Source organism: Thamnophis elegans, chromosome 16, assembly GCF_009769535.1.
Source record: "Thamnophis elegans isolate rThaEle1 chromosome 16, rThaEle1.pri, whole genome shotgun sequence".
NCBI classification, from domain to species: domain Eukaryota; kingdom Metazoa; phylum Chordata; class Lepidosauria; order Squamata; family Colubridae; genus Thamnophis; species Thamnophis elegans.
Window position 1 is genome coordinate 4887255 of NC_045556.1, and position 24794 is coordinate 4912048.

General features: G+C 46.1%; 1 protein-coding gene across 1 annotated transcript; it reads left to right on the forward strand.

The window, feature by feature from the left end:
* The first annotated feature begins 20 nt into the window (after positions 1 to 20).
* Positions 21 to 23848, forward strand: MAN2C1 (mannosidase alpha class 2C member 1). Its single transcript, XM_032233373.1, is given in 40 exon segments — positions 21 to 331; positions 2092 to 2217; positions 2799 to 2918; positions 3852 to 3921; positions 4537 to 4714; positions 5302 to 5434; positions 5437 to 5490; positions 6720 to 6826; positions 7766 to 7793; positions 7796 to 7825; positions 7828 to 7874; positions 8667 to 8726; positions 8728 to 8762; positions 9702 to 9735; positions 9737 to 9778; positions 9780 to 9821; positions 10705 to 10709; positions 10889 to 10976; positions 11389 to 11397; positions 12231 to 12269; positions 12271 to 12319; positions 12322 to 12376; positions 13121 to 13140; positions 13143 to 13242; positions 13934 to 14021; positions 14023 to 14055; positions 14470 to 14557; positions 15542 to 15558; positions 15560 to 15713; positions 16248 to 16330; positions 17998 to 18092; positions 18185 to 18289; positions 18818 to 18839; positions 18841 to 18975; positions 19058 to 19201; positions 19886 to 20013; positions 20532 to 20611; positions 21678 to 21826; positions 23240 to 23343; positions 23425 to 23848. Coding segments are annotated over 38 exon segments (2856 nt in total). The 5' UTR covers positions 21 to 331; positions 2092 to 2217; positions 2799 to 2842; the 3' UTR covers positions 23555 to 23848.
* The last annotated feature ends 946 nt before the right edge of the window (positions 23849 to 24794 follow it).

Below are 24794 nucleotides of genomic sequence, written 5' to 3' on the forward strand. Positions count from 1 at the left end.
TACTGTTCCTTGGCCGCCAGGGGCAGGCAAGCGCCTACGTTCGCCCACCGAGAGGCCAGCGCCTACGTTCGCCCACCTCTGAGCATGCGCCGTCTTCTCGACCTCTTCAGATGCGTTCTCCAAGGGGGGGAACTTTTGTCACCCGCTCTTAGGGTCGGTCGGAATGATTTAGAAGCCGGACTAGAAGCAATTAACTTTGGTGGTGAAGGAGGCATGGCAGGAGCGGGAGCCGATTTAAAGTCCTCGCTGCTGAAGCACCGGCGCACGACCCTCGAACGGGTGGAAAAGTTTATTTCGCAGGATTATTTTGTGGATTGTAACCTCCGGGAAGGTGGGTTTGGGCTGGTCCGTCTGCTAAATCCTTCCCCCTTTCCTCCCCCTCCCCCCAGTACAGGTAATCCTCGACTTACAACAACAATTCCTTTAGTGTCCATTCCCAGTTATAACGGCACTGAACAAAGGGACATGACCGTTTTTCACACGGCCGTTGCAGCATCTTCAAACGATCAAAATGCTTGGCAATTGCTTCATATTTATGACGGTCGCAGTATTCTAGGACGTGATCCGTTTTTGCGACCTTCTGACAAGCGAAGTCGATGAGGAAGCCAGATTCGCTTAAAAGCCATGTTGCTAACTTAACAAATGCAATGAATCACTTAACAACGGCGGCAAGAAAAGCCGCACATTGGAGCACAATTCACTTTACGCATGTTTCACTTCTTGGCAACATAAATTTTGGGCTCAGTTGCGGTGGTAAATCAATGTCTACTTGTACTGTTTCCAAAACGCAGCACCAGTTCTCTTTCAAAGAAAGGGGAGGAAAACGGGGCAATTTTAAAGGTTTACGCAGCAGAGATTGAATGCTCTTATGTTTTACAATTAAGAAATACCGAAACTTTCTCCTGTGGCTGAGTCTTGTTTATTTTTAATTAGGGGTGATTTTATCTCTTGGGCCACAAGGGAGCTGGCTTTGAACGCTTTTAATCATCTGCACTCAATTAGAAGGAAGATGTTGGCTGGGAGCGACCTTTATTTGTTTGTGTCCCTTGGAAAGCAGTTTTAACCGCAGCAATTTAGTTGATATTTATGAGATTCTCAGTCATCCAGGTCATGGTTGTCCCAAAGGTGGTTTTCCAAGAAGCAATTGCACTTTCTGGCTTTTCTTTGAAGACATTTCGTTTCTCATCCAAGAAGCTTCTTCAGTTCTGGAGAAGCTTCTTGGATGAGAAGCAAATGTCTTCAAAGAAAAACCGGAAAGTCCAGTTGCCTTTAAAAAAAGCATCTTTGGGACAAATTAGTTGATATTTTTAGTTAGTTGCTGCCTATGGAAAGCAACACTTGAAGAGTTTTGTAGTTCAGGCATCATGTAAAGCAGCAGTTTTCAATCTGGGCAACTTTAAAGTGTGCCATGCCAGCGCCTTCTCATGCTCTACAGTGGTGTTTTTCAACCTCACTAATATTGAGCTATGTAGACATCAACTGCCAAAATTCCCCATGCTGCTTGGGGAATTCTGGGAGTTGAAGTCCACATATCTTAAAGATTCCAAGTTTGAAAAATACTTATTTATTATTCTTTATTGATCATTCTCACAGGACAGAAAGCAGAAAGTGATAGAAGGAAGAAGAGAAAATCCTTAAATACTTTTGAAAGCAACTGATCAAACATGTTTGTACACTTATTTAAAGACCAATTGGGATCCTAGGAATTTGCATTGTATACTGATCAATGGTTAATGTTAATGACTTTAACTCAATTGTTGGAATTCACAACACTTTGCCAAACTTATCCAGAAACTAATCAACCCTATTTTAATTAAGCTTCCCCTCTAGCTAATGGATTATAAAGGTTGGAATTCAACCTACCTTAATACCAGTTTGGGAATACCAGCTTTTGTGGATGGGTGTTTACTTAATGAATATGGTCCTATTAAGGCATGGGTGGATCTAAATTGTGCAGTATTGAAGAACTGGGATACTACCCTGGAAGAATTTGACAAGTTTATCAGGGAGGAATATGTTGTCTTCCGTGCCTGAGAATGTATTGTACTTTGGCGTGCTGTTTCAAAGAGCTAAACTATTGTCTTTTAACAGATTGTTTGGGGATACGTGTGCATTGGCCTCTCTGTCTTACTTTGAAACTTCTAAACGAATTCCATACAGTGAAGCTGTCAGAGAAGAATTCAGTCCTATTAAAGTTGGAGATAGTTTTGGACAGACGTAAGTACGGAATTTCCTTATTCAGAGCTGAATTTCCCATCTCATTTCCTAAGAGAATAAAATGAAACGTTTGTGCTTTAATTTTAACCACTTTAGCCTTATAGTTAAGGCTCCAAGTTAGAAAGCAGGAGATCATGAGTTCAAGTCCCACTTTAGCCATGAAAGCCAGCTGAGTGAATTTTGGTCCTATTATCTCTCTCGTTCAATCCATCTCACAGGGTTGTTGTTGGGGGAAAATAGGTAGAAGTTATTTGTAAAAATAATGCTGGCTGGACAATTCTGGGAATTCTGGAATTGAGATTCAGGTTGCCAATATTTAAAGCAGCGGTAGGCTGCTGCCATCCTATTTAACTGTGTTTTGTAACCTGTATACATGCATGCAAGGCACGTGCGCGAGCTAAGTGCATGTTTGGAAGGTCCCATGAGCGAACGAGCGTGCCCGTGAGCATGCTCACATTTTCAGTGCTGGGCAAACTAGTTGTTAATTTATGTGCCGCCCCCTCTGGTTTAAAGAGTATCACTGTACTTTTTAGTTAATGGGATCTGTGGCCTCCTGACAGTTTCAGTGTCACTTTTCTAAGGTGGCACACTGCTGGTTTAAAGTAGAACTCAGCATTCCCAAGAAATGGACTGGAAAGGAAGTGCACCTTCTCTGGGAAAGCGACGGAGAAGGAATGATTTGGAGGGATCAGCCCATTCAGGTAAGGGACTGTCATGAAATTATTACTCTCTGGATCCTTTTTTTGGATTCTTTTGCTTTCCACGTAAAAAACAACAACACTGCCCTCGTGCTAAAAAAAGTAAACAATAAATGCTGTTCTTTGGGAGAAATGCTGGAGAGAAATATTTTTTTATACTATGTGATGGACATAATAATTTTACCTGTATTGACAATGCAGTCTTCCTGTTCCCTGTATCCAACTACGTATAGCAAAAGGGTTCCACCACAAAACCGCGTTCGACTAAAGGGCGCTCGACGAAACCGCGTAGCTGACGTCATCACAGCACGACAAGCGCGGAGAAAAAAGCACGCTGTAAACGCTAAACCTAAAATTAACCCCTAAACCTAACCCCCCTAAACCTAATCCTAAACCTAACCCTTAACCTAACCTAAACTTAACCCTTAACCTAACCCTAAACCTAACCTTAACCTAACCCTAAACCTAACCCTAACTCTTAACCTAACCCTAAACTAACCCTAACCTTAACCTAACCCTAAACCTAACCCTTACCTTAACTTGAATCGGCTTGCTTTCAAAGCGCTATTTAAAGCGCCCTTCTTTCTCCGCGCTCGCTGTTGTCGCCCTGTTGATGATGTCAGCAACGCGGTTTAATCGGGCGCTTTAGTCGAGCGCGGTTTTGTCGTGCCACGTAGCAAAAGTACTTACACTTATATACTACTTCCCAGTGCTTTTACATCCCTCTCTAAGCAGTTTACAGAGTCAGCCTATTGCCCCCCATTAATCTGGGTCCTCATTTTACCCACCTCGGAAGAATGGAAGGCTGAGTCAACCTTGAGCCACTGAGATTTGAAGTGCTAGCGTCAGCTGAAATAACCTACAGTACTGCACTCTAACCACTGCGCCAGTTGCTATTATTTTATTAAAAAATTGTATATTATTTGCCATCATCAGAGTTTGACTCGAGAAGTGAGAAGACCAGTTATATGCTGACAGACAGTTTAAAGGAGACCGACTCTCATGGGTGAGTCAATGTTCTGGGCTGCACTACGGAAATAATACCATATTGCTCTAGCAATTCAATTGAGATGAACCTGTTAGCAATAACAGTAGCAGTTAGACTTATATACCGCTTCATAGGGCTTTCAGTCCTCTCTAAGCGGTTTACAGAGTCAGCATATCGCCCCCACAGTCTGGGTCCTCATTTCACCCACCTCAGAAGGATGGAAGGCTGAGTCAACCTTGAGCCGGTGAGATTTGAACCGCCGAACTGCAGATAGCAGTCAGCTGAAGTGGCCTGCAGTACTGCACTCTAACCACTGCGCCACCTCGGCTCTGTTGGTTCATAAATCTTCGCATAGAATAAAGTATTCGAGCCGTTTAATGGTCATGGGAACCATCCTTTCCTGGAAATGCCAGGTGTTGAAAATTGCACATAAACTGCAATTTGCAATCAGCTGGCTTAAAAATTAGAACAATGTAAATTGGCCAAAATTCCAATGGAAAGGAAAAATAATTGCCAGGGCGATGAACAGATGATTTGGGGTGGAGAATTTCGCAGGGTAGTCCTGGGAACCTAACCCAGGCCTGTGGATTATAAAAACAGAAGGGTGATAACACACCTCTTTCCCTGATGCAGTTTGACTCTCTATCTGGAAATTGCCTGCAACGGTCTCTTCGGAGTCGGGAAGGGCAACATGATCGCACCCCCGGATCCGGCCCAAACTTTCTCCTTGAATAGAGCGGAGCTGGTGGTTTACAATCGGGATGTCCATGAGCTTCTGATGGATTTTGAGATCCTCTTGGACATGGCCAAGGTGAAATGTCTTTTTTGTTTTTGCCATATGAATGTATGGGAGGGTTCGGTTATGATTTTATTTCTGCTTTTTAACTTTTGACCCCCAGATATTTTGGGGGTTCAATTTGAAGCGGTTTTTGGTGGTGACGGCTGGTTTGAGGTGTTCTTCTAAGACAGTTTTCTCAACCGTGGCAACTTGAAGATGTCTGGACTTCCACTCCCAGAATTCCCCAGCCAGCATGTGCTGGCTGGGGAATTCTGGGAGTTGAAGTCCGGACATCTTCAAGTTGCCAAGGTTGAGAAACACTGTTCTAAGAGATGGGTCCTCAAACCTTTTGAACAGGGGGACCGATTCAAGGTCCCTCACACTGTTTGGGGTGGGTGGGAGTGGACCAGCTGTGGGGGCGTGGCTAGGCGGTCATGTGACTGGGTGGGTGTGGTTAGGTGGTCATGTGACTGGGTGGGCGTGGCCAGCTTAGCATTCCATTTTGCCTTTGTCCTTGCTCAACCCAAGGCATCTATTTCCTTAAGACAGTAAACAGCACAAACTCTCTTGACGCTTGCCTAACATTACAACAGGAAATTTATATTTCCTTTCCTGCTTAGCTCCTCGGAGAGGAAAACCAGCGGAGTTTCCAAGCGCTGTACGTAGCGAACCAGATGGTGAACCTGTGCGATGTCAACAACCCTGCCACCTTCCCTGGGGTGCGGGAACTGGCCCGCTCTGTTTTCCGCCAGAAGACGGCGAGAGCCAGCACACCATCCATGCAATGGGCCACTGCCACATTGATTCTGGTAGGAACCGTGCACGGGGTCTATTCCAGTCTAGGAAAGATCTCCCGGAAGGATGGAGGTCTTCTCCCAGGTCTTTCAATACAGTTAAGTGCTTTGCAATGCTACATATTAGCAATAGCATAGCAGTTAGACTTATATACCGCTCATAGGGCTTTCAGCCCTCTCTAAGCGGTTTACAGAGTCAGCATATCGCCCCCACAGTCTGGGTCCTCATTTCACCCACCTCAGAAGGATGGAAGGCTGAGTCAACCCTGAGCCAAGGGTTGACTCAAGAGCCAAGGTGGCGCAGTGGTTAATGCAGCACTGCAGGCTACTGCTAGATCAGCAGTTCAGCGGTTCAAATCTCACCGGCTCAGGGTTGACTCAGCCTTCCATCCTTCCGAGGTGGGTAAAATGAGGACCCAGATTGTTGGGGGCAATATGCTGACTCTGTAAACCGCTTAGAGAGGCCTGAAAAGCCTATGAAGCGGTATATAAGTCTACTGCTATTACTGCTATTGCTATTGCCGGTGAGATTTGAACAGCCGAACTGCAGAACTGCAGTCAGCTGAAGTAGCCTGCAGTATTGCACTTTAACCACTGCTCCCCCTTGGCTCTATTCACACACACACACACTCCTCAAACAGTTCAGTTAGTGACCATTCAGAGTGACAAAGTCACTGAAAAAATGGTCATACAGTATGACCATTTCCCACAAAGGTCATAAGTTTGAAAAATGGTCATAAGCCATTTTTTCTGTGCGGCAACAGTCATGTGGAAAGTCACTTTCTTGAGTGCCGTTGTAACTTTGAACGGTCAATAAATGAACTGTTGTAAGTCGGGCATGTGTGTGTGTATGAATATGTAGCATTGCAAAGCACTTAACTTGATTCCTAAGAATGATTTCCAGGCATTGCGCAATCCTACGCATGGCTAAAGCAACCAAGAACTAAGATTTAAATTTAAATTAAATTAAAAGCCATCTTCTGTCAATCAATACAAACTTAATTCTGGTCATAGACCAGCCCAGAGCCCAATCCTCTAAGCCGGGGGTCTCCAACCTTGGCCACTTTAAGCCTGGAGGACTTCAACTCCCAGAATTCCCTGCTGGCTGGGGAATTCTGGGAGTTGAAGTCCGCCAGGCTTCAAGTTGCCAAGGTTGGAGACCTCTACTCTAAAGGTGAAGTGAACCCTATGAAAGTGAAGCCAAATGTCTTTGTGAACTGTTTTGCCTGCAATTGTCATTTTAGCTTGGCTGTGGCCTTACGACGAGACGATCCGTAAATGTGCACGTAGTTGGGTGACTGTCATACGCCTGATGGAGAAGAATCCGGACTTCATATTTGTCTGTTCACAGGTAAATATATATATATATTTGCAGTTGTGCTGATAAGTAAATAAAGGGAGACTAATATAGATCTCTTTCAAGCTATTTAGCTAGCCATACCCTTACTGGAATTCGAACCTGGGCTGTTTTTACATGTTAGGCAGTTATAAGCCTCTAAGCCACAAGCTATCCTCCCTTATCAGCTGAGCCAAGGAAATGATTAAGTGTTATGTCAAGCATCTGGGATGCCCAATATGGGAGGAAGCCTACTACTTACCTTTTGCCTTGCAGTATCGCTCCCTCCCATATTTGGGCATACCAGGTGCTTTGACATAACACTCTGTGTGTGGGGTGGTGTACGTGTCTGTCTGTCTGTCTGTCTATCTATCTATCTATCTATCTATCTTCTATCTATCTATCTATCTATCTATCTCCATTTGAAATGTGTCATGTGTATGAAACATGATGTGGTTTCTTTTTTCTTTCGATTGGGCATTCATCCTATATTATTGGGTTTGGATTTTGGCTTAGAATGTGTATGAACCCAAACATGGCTTATTGAGTGAAACACTTAACCATCTTTTAAATGTCTATAATTGTCTAATTTGCTTGCTTAGATCAGAGGTCTCTAAAAACTTGTGGATTTCAACTCCCAGAATTCCTCAGCCAGCGTTGTCTTCATCACTGGAGGCTTTCAAGAAGAGATTGGACTGCCATCTGTCAGAAATGGTGCAGGGCCTCCTGCTTGGGCAGGGGGTTGGACTAGATGACCTACAAGGGTCCCTACCAACTCTGTTTAATCTAATCTAAATCTTAAAGTTGCCAAGTTTTGGAGATCCCTGGTTTACATCAAGGAGAAACCATATGAATTAGCAACTGTGTCCCAGATCTTAAATGTTTTTTGGTCTGTAGGCTGCAGTTAGGGTAAAAAGACATATATTATATTATATGCTTTTTTTTCCTTCACAGGCCCAGCAGATTGAATGGGTGAAGACCTATTACCTGGCTTGTATGTTACAATTCAGAATTTGAAAAAAAAGGACGCTTCGTGCCAGTCGGGGGAACCTGGGTAGAAATGGTAAGGCTGCCTTACAGATGGTCCTTGGTACTGACCACTCATTCAGCGACGGCTTGAAATTATGACTACGCTGAAGCAAGGGACACGTGAAATCCTGCCATTGTAGAACACCATTTGGACTGCCCTGCTTTTATGGCCGTCCCTCCTTGCTGCCCCCAGCTGGCCTCTTGTCCGTGACTTGTCTGAAATGGATGCAGCGTGTGAGGTCAGATATGGGGAAAAATCGGGGTTTGTGAAAAGCATCAGCGTGGATTGCTAAACCTTGTGATACTCAAGATCTCAAGAACCACGAGTGGTAGATTCAGGCTAATAGCAATAGCAATAGCAGTTAGACTATATACCGCTTCACAGGGCTTTCCAGCCCTCTCTAAGCGGTTTACAGAGTCAGCATATCGCCCCCAACAATCTGGGTCCTCCTTTATTACCCACCTGGAAGGATGGAAGGCTTGAGTCAACCCTGAGCCGGTAAGATTTGAACCGCTGAACTGCTGATCTAGCAGTCAGCTGAAGTGGCCTGCAGTACTGCACTCCACCCACTGCGCCACCTCGGCTCTAATGCTAGTTGTAGCAACATTGGGTGGAAGGTCATTGGTGAACTGAGGTTTGCTTCTGATTGGCGGGGGGATTCAGTCCATGGTGTAGAAGAGAGGTGGGGAACGAAGGCTCTTTTACGATCTGTGAACTTCAGCTCCCAGAATTCCTGAGTCTGGGTCTTGAAGGCCCCAGATCATAAAAGGGCCATTGTCATCATCCCCAGGTGTAGAAACGCAGGTGTTTTATTCCCTTTCCCAGGATGGAAACCTTCCCAGTGGAGAATCCATGGTTCGCCAGTTCCTGCAAGGACAGTGTTTCTTTCCAGCAGGAATTTGGGAAGCTGTGTTTAGAGGTGCGTATCTATTTTTTATTCCTTCTTTCCTGCCTTCTATGTGTTTCCCTAATTCTCTTCTGTACCTGGGGAATGGCATTTTTGTACCCTCAATCCTAAATCAAAACCAGCGTTGTTCATTAACTTAAAATGTTGTGGATAGCAGCAGGGATTGTAAAGAACTCCAATGCACAGTCCAGTGAATTCAGCTCACCCTCCACATAAATCCTATAGCAAACCAGTGAACTAAATTGGCAAGCTGGAGATTGACGGGTATTTAAATTCATCCTATGCTCTTTGGTAGGGCAGACCAAGGCATTATACTTCCCCATAATTATATATAATTTTTGTTTAGACTCCTAGTGACCATCTGGATAAGTCCCCTTCAGTTTTCTTCTGGAGGTTTTTCAAAAGTGGCTTGCCATTGCCTCCTTCCTAGGGCTGAGAGAGTGACTGGCCCAAGGTCATCTATAATAGCAATAGCAATAGCAGTTAGACTTATATTACCGCTTCATAGGGCTTTCAGTCCTCTCTAAGCGGTTTTTACAGAGTCCAGCATATCGCCCCCAACAACAATCCGGGTCTCCTCATTTTACCCACCTCGAAGGATGGAAGTTGAGTCAACCCTGAGCCGGTGAGATTTGAACAGCCAAACTGCAGAACTGCAGTCAGCTGAAGTAGCTTACTGTGTCACCTCAGCCAGTTGGCTTCGTGCCCTAGGCAGGACTAGAACTCACCCTCTTTGTGGTTTCTAGCCTAGGGCCTTAATCCCTACTCTCTCTCTCTCTTCCACAATTATATAAGAAGCTAATTGAATTTCCCTCCATCCCTCTGCATTGCCAAATGTCATTCCCAGTGAATCGTGCTTTTCCTACGATTCACATTTTTATTCTCAGCTTGTGCTATATATTAATTGCCAGCGCTTTGCCCACAATGTCATTTTTTTTTTCTCCCCAAATCAGTTCGGGCCTGCCCGACACATTTGGTTATTCAGCAACAACTGCCACAAATAATGCGTGGCTGTGGGATACGCCGTTTCTTTAACTCAGAAGTTGAGCTGGAATCTGGTGAACACTTTCCCGGTAAGATTTATATTTTAATTCAAATAAACCTGGCCGCAGGGACCAACCGAACAGTGGTTGTTCAGTCTTGATATTAATGGTCTGACCCAGCCTTCGCAGAAGCAAGAAACGGATTCCCCCGCAAAGAAAATCCCCTTTGTTTACACTTTGGAATTAACTGCCTTCACCAACAGAAAGTCCAGGCAAGAATCCTGCAGTTAACAGAAACAAGAGCCCTTATCAGCTCTTTATGATAAATTCAAGGCTGTGAGCTCCCAACTGGGAGACTGCAAATTAAGTCCATTCAAACAGCAAAATAGACAAACCTCGTTCTTGCAAGGCAGTCTTTGTCGCAGGAAACACACACACGGAGCAAACTTTTCAGAAATGCGAACAGTTGTCTGCTACAACCAAACCACTTCCCATTTCCCCCCTATTTATTTCTCAATCGGGGGGGGGGCAGTCAGCGTCTACATCTGTTTTGCTTCCCAGAGCAGGCTCCTTGTCCTCTGTTGTTCACCTCTCCCCTGTGCTCTGTGCATATGCACATCTGGAAGAGGCCCCCAGCTGTTCCTCCTCCTCACTCATCTTTCTGCTGGCAGCTGCCTCTGGCAGCTGGGAAATGTCGGATGGCTCTATAGCAATAGCAATACCAGTTAGACCTTATATACCACTTCATAGGGCTTTCAGCCCCTCTAAGCGGTTTACAGAGTCAGCATATCGCCCCCACAGTCTGGTCTTCATTTCACCCACCTCGGAAAGGATGGAAGGCTGAGTCAACCTTGAGCCGGTGAGATTAGAACCGCTGAACTGCAGATAACAATCAGCTGAAGTGGCCTGCAGTACTTGCACCTAACCACTGCGCCACCTCGGCTCTGGCTCTCTCTCTGCTTCTGACGTAGAGCATCCGTCAGAGGCTTCCCCAGGCTCCGGGAACTGGCTCAACTTCTTCCCCAACCTCATACAGGTCTGCTGCCATCTCTGCTGGCAGCTGGCAGGCCACAGCAATTATCCGGAATTTATTTCAGGACAAATCTCTTTTGAGGACTAGGCTGTTTTATCGACTACTTGCAATCTTCTCTCGTTAGCACAAACCCCTTTTTCTGGGAAGGCCTGGATGGATCCCGGGTTTTGGTTCACTTCCCTCCTGCAGATTCCTACGGATTGTCCGGCCGTGTGGGATGAGGTGAGCAACCCCAGGAAAATCGATTCTCCAAATATTATAATGTGCAGAAATGGAGAGATTAACACTTGAAATTAAAGAGAAGGGAGATAGAAGAAGACTTTGAAATATGGGGATTTGTTTTATCAAGGGTTAACTAATAGAAACAGAAGTTGGAGACATTTAAAATGACAGAGAAGGATTGATTTTACCATGAGGGCTTATTTATGATATATTTATTATTAGATGAATAGTATTGATAATTAATAAGTATTAATATTATGTCAGAAAATACTATATATGTTCCTATTAACGAACATTATTACACAAGTTTTCCCCTGAAAATAGACGGTCTTATTTTCGCCCCCCCGCCCTCCCAAATTAAACACTTAGCCTTATTTTCATGGAGGTCTTATTGTTTTTGAGGTGCAGGAGGTCACCTCATGGCTGCTGCTGTTTGCCATATTTTCGGGGGAGGGCTTATTTTAGCGCATGTGCTCAAAAGCCTGATTGGCTTATTGTCTGGGGAGGTCTTATTTTTTGGGAAATGGTATGATGATGATGATGATGATTGCTCAAATGACTGTAACCAGACAACACACTGTTTATATAGACAAAAAAAATTGATTCTCCATCTTTACCTGAGAAGGACAAGCCCAATAGATTACAATTCGGCTTTCTTTGAGTAGAGAAATGCCCAGAGATGTACTAAAATATTGGGTGAATGGGAGACCTTCCCGCATCCTTATTGTTAGGTAGCTCCCCGTTGGGAGAGCGAGCACGTTCAGAGAAGCTGTTGTGGGAGTTGTTTGAAAAAACACACAAACCAGCATACAGAGACACTGCAGTTTGTGGAAATAGAGGTATCAGAGTCCATCAAAACAGTCTAAGTCAATACAGGATAAGTCAGTCAGTCAGTCAGTCATCAAACGTCTTTCAGTTAAGGGATAATCCAAATAACATAGTCAGTATTATATAATCAGTTCAGAACTCAAAGTTTGCTACCAGTTGCCAAACTTACAATAGCTCACGGCACTTTCTAACAGCCAGCTTCCAAAACACTCAGATCAGATCAGCCCAGCATCTAACAAACAGAGAGCTAACAGTCACTCTGGCTCCCTCTTATGGCCAATTGAGGAAGAACAGCAACCAGTCACGGTTTTACAGCATGATTTAAAGAAACAGGTATAGCATTGTTAAATGATTTATATATTGCCAACCCAACCGTTAGAATTATATTCCTAACACTTATCCTCCCTCTGTCCTAGATGTTGAGAACGGTGAAGAATAATAAGGACAAGGGCCGTGGTGAATCACAGTGTCGCTCTCTTTGGATTTGGAGATGGAGGAGGGGGCCCACACAGAAGATGCTGGACAGGCTCCAGAGAATGAAGGATACGGATGGCCTACCCAGGTTGGTTCCTCTTGGGCTAAACTCTATAAACCCGTGATGGGGAACCTGTGGCACTTGTGGCCAATGCAGCCAAGTTGCCCGTCACCCGTTCCTCTTCCGCGATGATCAGCTGGCTTTGGTGTGTGCAGCAGTGCCAGAAAACCAGAAGAGCTGGTCTTCTGTTTTACGGTGTGAGCATGCACAGCGCTCAGCTGATTGGTGCATGCGCAGCAGTCACCAGAAGACTTTGCTGGCTGGCGCGCATGCATGCACCCCAAACTAGAAGTTCATTTTTCATGCACAGGCATGCCCCTCTGGGAAGCTCCTCTTCCTGGTTGCGGCCCAGATGAGTGTAACACCCGAAACTGCTCCCTATTCGGCACTCGGTGCCGTGGTGCGCATGCTCGCCGTCCTTTTCGGCACCCGGTGCTAAAGGTTCACCATCAATCCTCCAAACAAACCAGAAACAAAGCCAGGAAAATTCAATTCTGTACTTGGTTACTCAGCCTTAGAGCAGGGAGGTCTCCAAACTTGGCCACTTTAAGACTTGTGGACTTCAACTCCCAGAATTCCTCACCCAGCACAGAGGACTCCTGCCTTAGAGCATTGTTTCTCAACCTTAACCCATGCTGGCTGGGGGAATTCTGGGAGCTGAAGTCCATCTTAAGGGCTGAGAAAATACTGCCTTAAGTTTCCTTAAATGAACACAAGACCAAGACTGTCCTGATTACGTGTTGTCTGCAATGGTGATTTTCTTTCACACAGGGTTCACATGTCTGTCCCGGAACATTTTTCTCTGCCCTGGAGAAGGAAAAGGCTCAGCTCTGTACTTGGGTTGGAGAACTGTTTTTGGAGCTGCATAATGGCACCTACACAACTCATGGACGGTGAGAGAGAGAGCACAAGGCTTCATAGGAATTTTATAGAATGTTTGTTCATGCTACACTGCAAGCGCCAGGATTTAAAACAATACACCTTGAACATATCTATAATATTACGGTTCATGGCACAATTAGCCAGAAGCTTATACTGGATTTGGCATTTTAATGCAGCTATCGAGTCCTTCCCCGAAGACCTGGGATAGCCAGATTGCTGTTGATGTGTCTAAGGAATGGTTGCAGGATGTCAGCTGTTCTGAGGTAAAGCTGTCTTTTGCAATTGACTGGTGGTGATTTTTTGTCAATTCCCTTTCAAGTGAGCTGCCTTTTGCAATTGACTGATGGTGATTTTTTGTCAATTTCCCTTTCAAGTGAGCTGCCTTTTGCAATTGACTGGTGGTGATTTTTGTCAATTCCCTTCCAGTGAGCTGCCTTTTTGCAATTGACTGGTTGGTGATTTTTGTCAATTCCCTTCCAAGTGAGCTGCCTTTGCAATTGACTGATGGTGATTTTTGTCAATGCTAATGGCGTTCAAGGCGTGCTCCATATACAGCAGTGAGTAATTGTATTAATTTAGGAATTGCAATCTCAATAAGATTCTAATCCCTTTCCTTCCCTAATGCCTCATTTTTTCATTTTTATTTCTAAGTCACTGGAACAGGTTGTATAAAATCCTATTATTTTTTCTCTCTGGATACAGATTAAAAAGGGAAACAGGGGAATGTGAGCGTTTACTCCATGATATTGAGATCCTGAGTAGTTTGGCTCTGGTGCAGAAACGTTCTTTCCCAGTATCCTTCTGCCCAGCTTCAACACCTTTGGAGTATAAACTTCAAAAATACAAAATGTTGGTCCTTTCGTAGAATATAGAAGCTTGTGGAATTAGATTGGTTCGTCTAGTGGCCAAATTACCCACAGCTTTACAACTGCTTCATAGCCATTTCTAAGCGGTTTACAGAGTCAGCCTCTTGCCCCCAAAATCTGGGTCCTCATTTTACCCACTTTGGAAGGATGGAAGGCTGAGTTAACCTTGAGCCTGGGGAGATTTGAACTGCCAAGTTGCAGGCAGCCAGCAGTCGCCAGAAGTAGCCTGCAGTACTGCACTCTAACCACTGCGCTGCACTGTGACTCACAATACTCTTGATTACACTAAACTGTGAGTTAATCCAGCTGCATCTTTCTAAGGTCTTCCATATTCTCGGTGTGTGGTGATCTCCCCTCCTCTCTTTTGGCCACAGGCTCCTGCTCTTGAACCAATTCCACGATGTCTTACCAGGCAGTTGTATCCAGCTTGTAGCAGAGGATGCCATGCGGTACTACTCAGGTGAGAAGGAACCAGCCTCGAGAACTGATTTGGTTAGGCAGCTGTCAAAGCTCAGGGACCATAAATGGCCATTCGAATCCTCAGGCTTTGCTGCATGGCTTGGTTCGCAAGAGGTAGAATGTGACTCAAAGCACAAAGTTCAGCCCTGACGTTCTGGTGATTTAATGCCAGTCCTGATGGACATCCATGGTGGTTATCTACCTCCATGGTTCTGCTCAGCAGAAGATAGATTTCTGTCAGGGTTCCAAATAAGCATCCAAAAGTAAATCCAGAGTCCAAGGCAAAGTATTGCTCAAAGTTCCAATTGATTAAGAGAGCCATGTTGGCACATCTGGGAAAACCCGAATCTGAAAGTTTCCCGGTTTTCCCCACATGGTTGAAAGTTCAAGATCTTGCCCCCCACCCACAAGTCCATCCATGGTCCAGTCTCCCACTGCCACAACGACAGATTCCACCCATCGAGTTCTGGTCAGGTGCAGAGACAAAGGATGACCTTGGCTTTCTAGAAAGAATGTTGTTATGGCTACATCGCATCTAACTGCGTCCAATCCGCCCGCCCGTTTTCCCACAATAGAAAAGGCATAGCAGAATAAATAGAAAGCGTGGCGGGCCAAAGATCCAAGAGGAACATGGCAGCAGGCCTGGCACTTCCTTCCTTTCGATAGAACCATTTAAACTAGATTGTGACGTCCTGGGGAACAGGGCAAAGGTCTACGAAAAGTGGTGGGATCCTGCCGGTTTAACAACCAATTCAGAGATCGCGTCACAGCTATACCAGTTCGCCCGAACCAGCGAATCCCCACCCACTGTCTACGACTGAGGGCTACGAAAGAGGCTTAGATTTATAACTAATTTAATCTCTCTGCAGCACACTAGGGCTCAAGGTTTTTTTTCCCCTAATGTGCAGCATGGCGATAACTCATTCTGAATGTGAACAGTCCTTTGACGGAGCCTTTCTCTCTTCTTCCTCTCTCTTCCTTCAAGAAATTCGCAGTTCTGGAGACCCAGCTTCTGAAAGAGGCCACCCATTCTTTGTGCGGAGAGCCGTTGGCCAGCCAGGACAAGAGCAGCAATACCATTCTGGTTGTCAACACGTTGCCGTGGGAAAGAACCGAAGTCATTTCCAAAACTGGACCGCGAGGATCTGAGACTTTAGGTGCCAACCCTGCTTCAATTTTAGACTTGTTTCACAGCAAGGAGTCCCCTGCCTACAATGTCTCGGGCACCTTAAACAAATGCACTGTCAGGTACTGAGATTTAATAGCTGCCAGCTGATGAACGGTTGTGAGCTGTAGACTGTAAGCTGATGCAATGAGGATGATTCAGCAGTACAGGTATCGCCTGTTTAAGACTCTAGTGGGGTCCACACAAGGCATTTACTGTTTTAAGAGGTTTCTATATAAAGAGGGTGTTTCTCTCTCTCGTCGTGTATCTCATTTCTCTCCTTGTGTCCGTAGCTGAGTGGTAAGGGATTTATCTCCATGTGTATGTCTGTATATATTTGTATATAAACCACTATTAATTGTCTAAAGGCTCTGTGTGCCGTGTGCTCTATTATGCCCCTGGGTTTATCTCATAATAATAGCCACACTGCCGAAACTCTGACATGCGCTTTTCTTTAGATTGATTGGGAACGGATTCTCAAAAGATCTCATTCCTCTGCCTCTCTTTCTGTGTCTTTCAATACCAGCTTTGGTGACAGTTCCCAGCCTGGGTTTCTGTGCTGTTCCAGAGTCATTCCCTCCTCCACATCCTGTGACTATTAGTAAAGAGGTGAGCTTGTTGGAACCTTTTTGAGGGTCTGTTGTAACTTTGAACGGTTGCTAAGTGAGGACTACCTGTACGAAAGCCAGAGAATGACTGCCTTTTGAGTTATCTCAGTCTCTGCTACCACTGTCTCTAAAGATGGCGATGATACAGTGTAATTGTATGTGAGAAATACCTTGGGAAAGGGGTCACAAAACTGCCTAGGTCAGATAAGAGACAGCACGGCCCACAGCTGCATAATGGGTGGAGAAGGAGGCTTAGAAAGGGCCCTTTATAAGTTCTTGGGTTGTCAAGGAGATGTTGGGAGAATTGTACTTTTGGATTTGCAACATTTAGTTAAGGTAGCTTTGGAGACCAGTGAGATAACAGAGGGCACAGCTAGAGCTGCAGAATGGTTGGAGAAACAGGCTCAGAAAGGATTCTCCCTATCTTCTCAGGCTGTAAAAGAAATGGTGGGAGATCTGTACTTTTGGATGTGCAACATTCTGTTAATGTCAGATAAGAGAGGGCATATCCCGGAGCTGCCTTAATAGGTGGAGAAAGAGGAACAGAAAGGACACTCCGCAGCTTCTCAGGCTGTAAAACAGATAGTGTGAGATTTGTACCTTCAGGCAGAGGTGGTGGTATTCAGCAGGTTCTGACTGATTCTGGAGAACCAGTAGCGGAAATTTTGAGTAGTTCGGAGAACCGGCAAATACCACCTCTGGCTGTCTCCACCCATTTATTCTCTGCCTCCCAAGTCCCCGTTGATTGGGAGGGAATGGGGATTTTGCAGTAACCTTCTCCAAGCCACGCCATAGAACCGGTAGTAATTTTTTTTGAATCCCACCACTGTTTTACACCTGCAATGTTCAGTTGATGTAGCTTTAGTGTTCTGACCCCCTCCTCCATCCAGTAACGAAAGCCGAGACAAGCTTAATTAGAATGTCCTTTAATAACAAGACTAGAACCTTGGTGGCGGAAAGCCAAGCAAACAACAGATAAGGACCTTGGCAGCAAATCCTACAAACCTTGGCAGCAATTCAGACAAACCTTGGCAGCAATCCAGCCTGCCAAGTTAGTTACATTCTCTTTAGTCAATGCGTTGACCTGCAAGAAGGGTGTGTCACAAGCAGTCTTTTTTATAGTCTGGAGAGGATCCTAATGACCATCAGCTGAGCGCAATTACCTCCTGTAATTGCGTAATTGTTCCTGACACCAAGTAGCTCTTCAGTGGCGTGCATCCAGGAACAACTCACTGCTGGCTTCTGGATCACTCTCCCTTGTCTCCTCCCCACTGGTCCAAGGTTCAGGTGCCACCTGGTGGCCAACCAGTCCTTCTGCGCCCTGCTCGGAGTCAGAACCCTGTCCAGGATCCTCCAGAGCCGACTCATAGGGCCCTTGCTGTCGCTGTCTGGTGGCAGCTCCAACGGCTCCTGCTGGGCACAACCTTTAGAGAACAGTCGGATAAGATAAGGCCTACCCCAAGGGCTGATAATACACAGAGGAAAAGGTTCAAAAGGGACTCTCCCTAATTTCTTGATTGTAATGGAGATGGCAGGTTATGGCAGGTACTTTCAGACTTGCAAGATTCCGCTAAGGTAGCTTTGCCGTAGCTCAGCCGGTCGCGTTTCCTGTCTGGTGGACCTGGGAAGGCTGACCCGTAAGGAATTTCCCATTGTTTTTAACCCCAGGCCGATGGTTCTGTGACGTTGGCAAATGGTATCATCCAGGCCTGCCTCGATCCTTTGGGACGGATGGTGTCTCTTTCTTTACTGCACCCCAAAAGGTACTTTTTCATACCTTAAGTAGGCGAGGAAGTTTCTGCAAACAGAGCGGTGATCTCCCCGGAGCCCCTCTGGATTGGACTTCTCATTGCAGAGAGGCTGTTCCGGAGGGCTGCCACGCCAACCAGTTTGTGATCTTCGATGATGTCCCTCTGTATTGGGATGCCTGGGATGTGATGGATTATCACCTGGAGACCAGGTAAGGTGCATGTGTCAAGGTTCCAAGGAATACATCCCATTCAATGAGAACTCCGAGGCCGTCGTATTCCTCCAGGGACATTCTATTGGGACCTATCAAACTGGCACAGACGTGGTGAAAAACTGGCTCTTAAGTTCCCGCTGGTTTTGCACCCAATTAAAAGTAATTGACGCGGTGGCTCAGTGGCTAAGCTGTTCGATCAGAAGGTCGACAGTTCGGCGGTTCGAATCTCTCGCACCGCATAATGGAACGAGCTCCCGTTACTTGTCCCAGCTTTTGCCAACCTAGCATTTCGAAAGCATGTAAAAATGCAAATAGAGCCTAAATCCATTTTTTAAGTCTGTTGTAACTTTAAATGGTAACTGTCTACCTGTGACCTACAACAGGGGTCTCCAACTTTAGCAACTTTAAAGCTGGCTGAGGAACTCTGAGAGTTGAAGTCCACAAGTGTTAAGGTTGCCAAGGTTGGAGACTCTTTTTACCTGTAATTTTGAGCCAATAATTTTCTAGCCACTCTTGGTTTTCCAGGAAGCCCATCACCCATCTCCTAAAAACCCCTGGAAATCTCCACCTCCGGTAGCCTGCGGGGTAGCGTGACCTTCTCCCTGCAGCTCAGCGAGAGCAGCACCCTAACCCAAGAGGTCATCCTGGACACAGCGAGTCCTTACATCTATTTCCGGACTCAGGTTTGTTTTCCTTAGTTAAGAACTGCCACTGAGGTGGGGGAAATGCTTTTTTTTTTTTTTGAATGGTTTGCTTGCATCCCAGGTTGACTGGAACGAAGCTCACAAGTTCCTCAAGGTGGAATTTCCAGCCAAGGTCCGGAGCCCAAACGCCACTTACGAGATCCAGTTTGGCCACTTGCAGAGACCGACGCACTGGAACACGTCCTGGGATTGGGCCCGGTTTGAGGTGAGGCTTTTTTTCTCCTAACTGATATTCCCAGGATGGAGCGATCAAATTTCTGCTTATGTTTTTTTTTTTTTTTTAACGAACGGCTCTTTGGTGGCTCCATGGTGGCCGCCATCTTGAATTTCTGCTTGTTTTGTTTACAAACAACTTTTCAATGACTCCGAGGTGGCCGCCATCTTGAATTTCTGCTTGTTTTGTTTACAAAGGACTTTTTAAGGGCTCCAAGGTGGCCGCCATCTTGAATTTTTCAACCAGACCTCCGTCTCACAGACCAGGCTGAGCCTGAGGGAAGGGTCAAACGTGTCCTCAGTCTCGAGTCCCTTCGCACCCACCAGAGACCGAAATCCAGCCCACCTTGAATTCCACCGACTTCTTATCTCCCGCTAATTACCCTTGACCGTTAGTAGTTCAGGTTCTTGTAGAGAGCTTAATAAGCTTGCGATGAAATCTTGATATGCATTTGAACTGCCTGGATTTCCCAGATTTCCCCGGGGGCTTGAGAAGATTTCTCACACAACTCAAGCCCGAAATAACTTCGTGGCATGCCTCGTTGATCACCGCACCAGTTTTCATGAAAATGAACAGATCCCGACAACCGGCTAGCCACTCCGAAGGGTCGATCATGTTTGTCTTGAGTTCAGCTCGGGTTTTCCTTTTCCTTTTTTTTTTCTTTTTCTTTTTTAGGTGTGGACTCACAAATGGGTAGACCTGTCCGAGCACGGCTTCGGGGTTGCCCTGCTGAACGACTGCAAATATGGCTGCTCGGTCCACGACAACGTGATGAGTCTCCTCCTTGTGAGCTTTGGTGGACGGTGGGAATTCCTGGGTTATGGCAGAAATGATTCGGGGGGACGACTTTGGCCATTCCTGCTAGATTGTTTATTATTTATTTTTGTGTTTGTGTTCCTGTCGACTGGTTGATGTTTTGTTGGGTTATCATGGCCAATTTGGCATCTTCCAAGTTGCGTTTAACGCATTAGAAAGAGGGGGGGGATAATTCACATCAGCGATGGGTGTTTGGATAATTAGCAATAGCAATAGCAGTTAGACTTATATACCGCTTCATAAGGCTTTCAGCCCTCTCTAAGCGGTTTACAGAGTCAGCATATCGCCCCCAACAACAATCCGGGTCCTCATTTTACCCACCTCGGAAGGATGGAAGGCTGAGTCAACCCTGAGCCGGTGAGATTTGAACAGCCGAACTGCAGAACTGCAGTCAGCTGAAGTAGCCTGCAGTGCTGCATTTAACCACTGCGCCACCTTGGCTCCTTAACAACGAAAGCATGTGGTGTGGATGAGTGGATAATAAGAGTTTCTGATTCCCATGAAGGTTGCGTGCTCCAAAGTCCCCCGATGCCACTGCCGATATTGGATGTCACCAGTTTACCTATGCAGTGATGCCTCACCTGGGTAAGCAACACCTGAGAACCTGACCTTAGCAGACTGCTCTTCTTTTCTTCTCCCTCCTTCCTCTGCTCCTTCACCATCTCCTCCTTCTTCTCTTCCCTCTCTCCTCTGCTTCTTTTTCTTTTCCCTCCCTCTGTTTATTCTCCTTCCTTCCTTCCTCCCTCTCCTCTGCTTTTTTCTTTTCCCTCTTCCTATTTTTCCTTCCTTCCCTCTCCCTTTCCTTTTTCCTTCCTTCCTTCCTTCCTTCCTTCCTTCCTTCCTTCCTTCCTTCCTATCAATAGTACTTAGACTTATATACCACTTCCCAGTGCTTTACAGTCCTCTCTAAGCTGTTTACAGAGTCAGCCTCTTGCCCCCAACAATCTGGCTCCTCATTTTACCCACCTCGGAAGGATGGAAGTTCTGAGTCAACCCTGAGCCTGTGAGGATTGAACTCATGTCAGTGGGCAGAGTGAGCCTGCAATACTGCATTGTAACTACTAAGAATGAGGGAGGGAGGGGGGAAGGAAGGAAGGAAAGAAGGAGGAAGGGAGGGAGGGAAGGAAGGAAAGAAAGAAAGAAAATAGCAATAGCAGACTTATATACCACTCTAAGCGGTTTGCAGAGTCAGCCTCTTGCCCCCAACAATCTGGGTCCTCATTTTACCCACCTCAGAAGGATGGAAGGCTGAGCCAACCTTGAGCCAGTCAAGATCGAACTGATAGCAATCGGCAGAGTTTGCCTACAATACTATAACCACTGTGCCACCATGCCCCTTCTTTCCTTCTTCCTTCCTTCCTTCCTTCCTTCCTTCCTTCCTTCCTTCCTTCCTTCCTTCCTCCCTCCCTCCCTCTCTCCCTCCCTCCCTCCTTCCCTCTCTCCTCTGGGTTATTAGTTAGTTTCCGCAAATCAGTTGCTCATTTTGTTTTTCCCAAATTGTACCGTTTGCACAGGTGTTGGTCCAATGGGAAGACTGGCAGAAGGGCTGGGAAGCCACCATGGAAAACTAGAGGGGAAACAATACCTCCAGAGTGACGGTGACCTACTTTAAAATAGCGTCCCCGACTGGACAGCTTTTTGTCATCCACAGGTTCCTTCCAAGAAGCTGGGGTAATCCAGCAGGCCTACGGCTTGAATTTTCCTCTTCACGTCAGGGAGGGCGCTCCTCCTGGGCCGTGTCCAGCCTGGAGTGGCTTCTCTGTCCTGTCTCCAGCTGTTGTCCTGGAAACAATAAAGCAGGTAAGGGCCCCGAAGATAAATGCAAACATTAAACTCTGGGTGTGCTTCCTGTCTGGACCACATCCCGCAAGGCTGATACCCATCTTGCAAGCCTCCTCTTCCCCTCTTGCTTTTTCAATCCAAGAAATGAGGGAGGGTTCCCTTCTGAGACATTGGTGAGGGCCCCCCCCCATCACTTCTGTGGCTCAGCTGCTGCGGTTCTGACCATTGTCGAGCATGTGGCTCTTCCTTCTGTCTCCTAAAATCGTTCCCGTATACCATTAAAATGTATCTCAAAACGAATGGGATTTGGTTGTTAGTTGCGAAGTTGTGTCCGACCCATCGCGACCCCATGGACCACATTCCTCCAGCCCTTCCTGTCCTCTACCATCCTCTGGAGACCATTGAAGCTCACGCCGACTGCTTCGGTGACTCCATCCAGCCACCGCATTCTCTGTCGTCCCCTTCTTCTTCTGCCCTCCATCGTTCCCAGCATGAGGCTCTTCTCCAGGGAGTTGTTCCTTCTCCTTAGGTGGCCAAAGTCTTTGAGTTTCCTCTTCAGGGTCTGGCCTTCTAAAGACCAGTCAGGGTTGATCTCCTCTAGGATTGACCGGTTGGATGGCCTTGAAATCCAAGGGACTCAATGCAGGAGTCTTCTCCAGCACCAGAGTCCAAAGGCCTCCATTCTTTGACGTTCAGCCTTCCTTATGGTCCAACTTTCACAGCCATCCATTGCAACTGGGGAAACCATAGCCTTGACTAGACGCACTTTTGCTGGCAGGGTGATGTCTCTGCTTTTTAATAAGCTGTCTAGATTTGCTAGGGATATGGTTTAGAGCCGAGGTGGCGCAGTGATTAGGGTGCAGTACTGCAGGCCACTTTAGCTGACTGTGATCTGCAGTTCAGCGGTTCAAATCTCACCGGCTCAAGGTCGACTCAGCCTTCCATCCTTCCGAGGTGGGTGAAATGAGGACCCGGACTGTGGGGGCAAGTTGCTGACTCAATTTGCTAAAAGAAAAATTTGTAAACCGCTTAGAGAGGGCTGAAAGCCCTATGAAGCGGTATATAAGTCTAATAGATAGATAGATAGATAGATAGATAGATGATAGATAGATAGATAGATAGATAGATAGATAGATAGATAGATAGATAGATAGATAGATAGATAGATAGATAGTTCGTTCATAATGGGATTTAGTGAGGTTTCCTGTTCAACCTGGAAGCCAAGCTTAGATTGTGGCCATTTTTTGTCTTCTGCTTTCAGTGAACTTTTGGGTGAAACTTGTGTTCTAGGTGAAGATTCTTGGAGTTTCATCAAGCGCACCTTTCTCTGTTCCTAGCAGAATCTTACAAGAGCAGGGCAGGAATAAGCTACCCAGAAGGGAAGAATCATATTGAGCTGACCAGGATATCTTTCTTGGTCTCTCTCCCTAGGCTGAGGACAGGCCGGACGCCTTGGTCATCCGACTTTACGAGTCCTACGGCAGCACCGTTGACACCTGGCTCGAAATGGGCTTCCCCGTTCAAGAAGCGGTCATGTAAGTTGGAAAGAGGATGTCTTAATGGCCAGCTTTTCCCCCCAAAGACCCCTTCTCTGATATCATGATTGTCCTCTGCAGGTGTGACCTCCTGGAAAGACCTGATCCCAACACCTCCTTGGTTCTGGAAGAACATCGATTGAAGCTTTCCTTCCGGCCCTTCCAAATACTCTCCATCCTCCTGGTCCTGAGAGGACAAAGCAGGGATTGAGGCTCACAACAGACTGCAATCTGACCTGGGTTTCCTGATACAGTAAAAAGCACCTCTTTTTTATTTCAACAGCAGTGAATTATGTTCATTCACAGCCCATAACGAGTCACAAATAGTTTGTAAAGAGTCCGGCAGTAGTCTGCCACGGTCCTTCGGGATAAGGCTGATAAGCACCCACCTTTATCTCCCTTGAAGCACTGCCAAAGACCTGACAATTTGCTTTGCAAGGCCACACAGAGCACAGAGTCAAAACGGAACTTCAGAGTTTAAACCGACCAGCACGAACAAAGTTGCTTCCTGCAAAGGCTCATGCGCTTTTGCTCCTCTTTTATGTCTTATAGAAGGGGCCAATCTTCTCCAAGCCTTACTCCCAAGTCGTCCCTTTTGTCTTAACTGTTCTTGCCTTCTGGCAGCTCTGCGCTTGCGCACTGGGAACAGGCTCCCACTGTTCCTCTGCCTCGCTGATGTACAACTCTGGAGCCTCCAGAGGCAGCACATAACTCCCAGATGGCCCTGGCCCCCTCTCTGCCTCCGACGCAGAGCCCTCGTCCGAGCCTTCTCCAGACTCCAAGACTGGCCCATGTTCCTCCCCAACCTCCCCACTGTCCGCCTCTCCTGCCAGCTACACAGCCCACCGGTTGACCATAACAGGCTGCTCTTCTAAGGACTCCTCAGCTGGAACATCTGTTGCCTGCCTAACAAGAGAGTGAAGAGCACCAGGGACGGATTACAGGGATGGATTACAGATAATCCTCAATTTATTATCACAGTTGGGACTGGAGCTCAAGAGCCGTGGTAGCACAGTGGCTAGAGTCGGCTAATGCAGGTAACTTACTGCCCACTGTCAGCAGTTCGATCCTGACCGTCTCAATATTGACTCAGCCTTTCATCCTTCCGAGGTCGGTAAAATGAGGGCCCAGATTGTTGTTGTGGACCAATGTTACGACTCTGTAAACTGCTTAGAGAGGGCTGTAAGAAGTCTTTAAGTGCTATTGCTATGCTGTAATTGAGTCAAACTGATGTTTTTTCCATAGTTGTTAAGCAAATCAGGTGGTCGTTGATCAAATCAGTTAGTCATTAAGCGGATTTGTCTTCTCCCCATTGACTGGGCTTCTTGGAAGATCAGGAAATATGCAAAAAAATAATAATAATAATTAAAAGCAATTGTTGAATGAATGAGTTGAGTGTGGAGGTCATTGTTTCAACTATCAACCTTAGTGGTTTTCTGACATAGAAATGC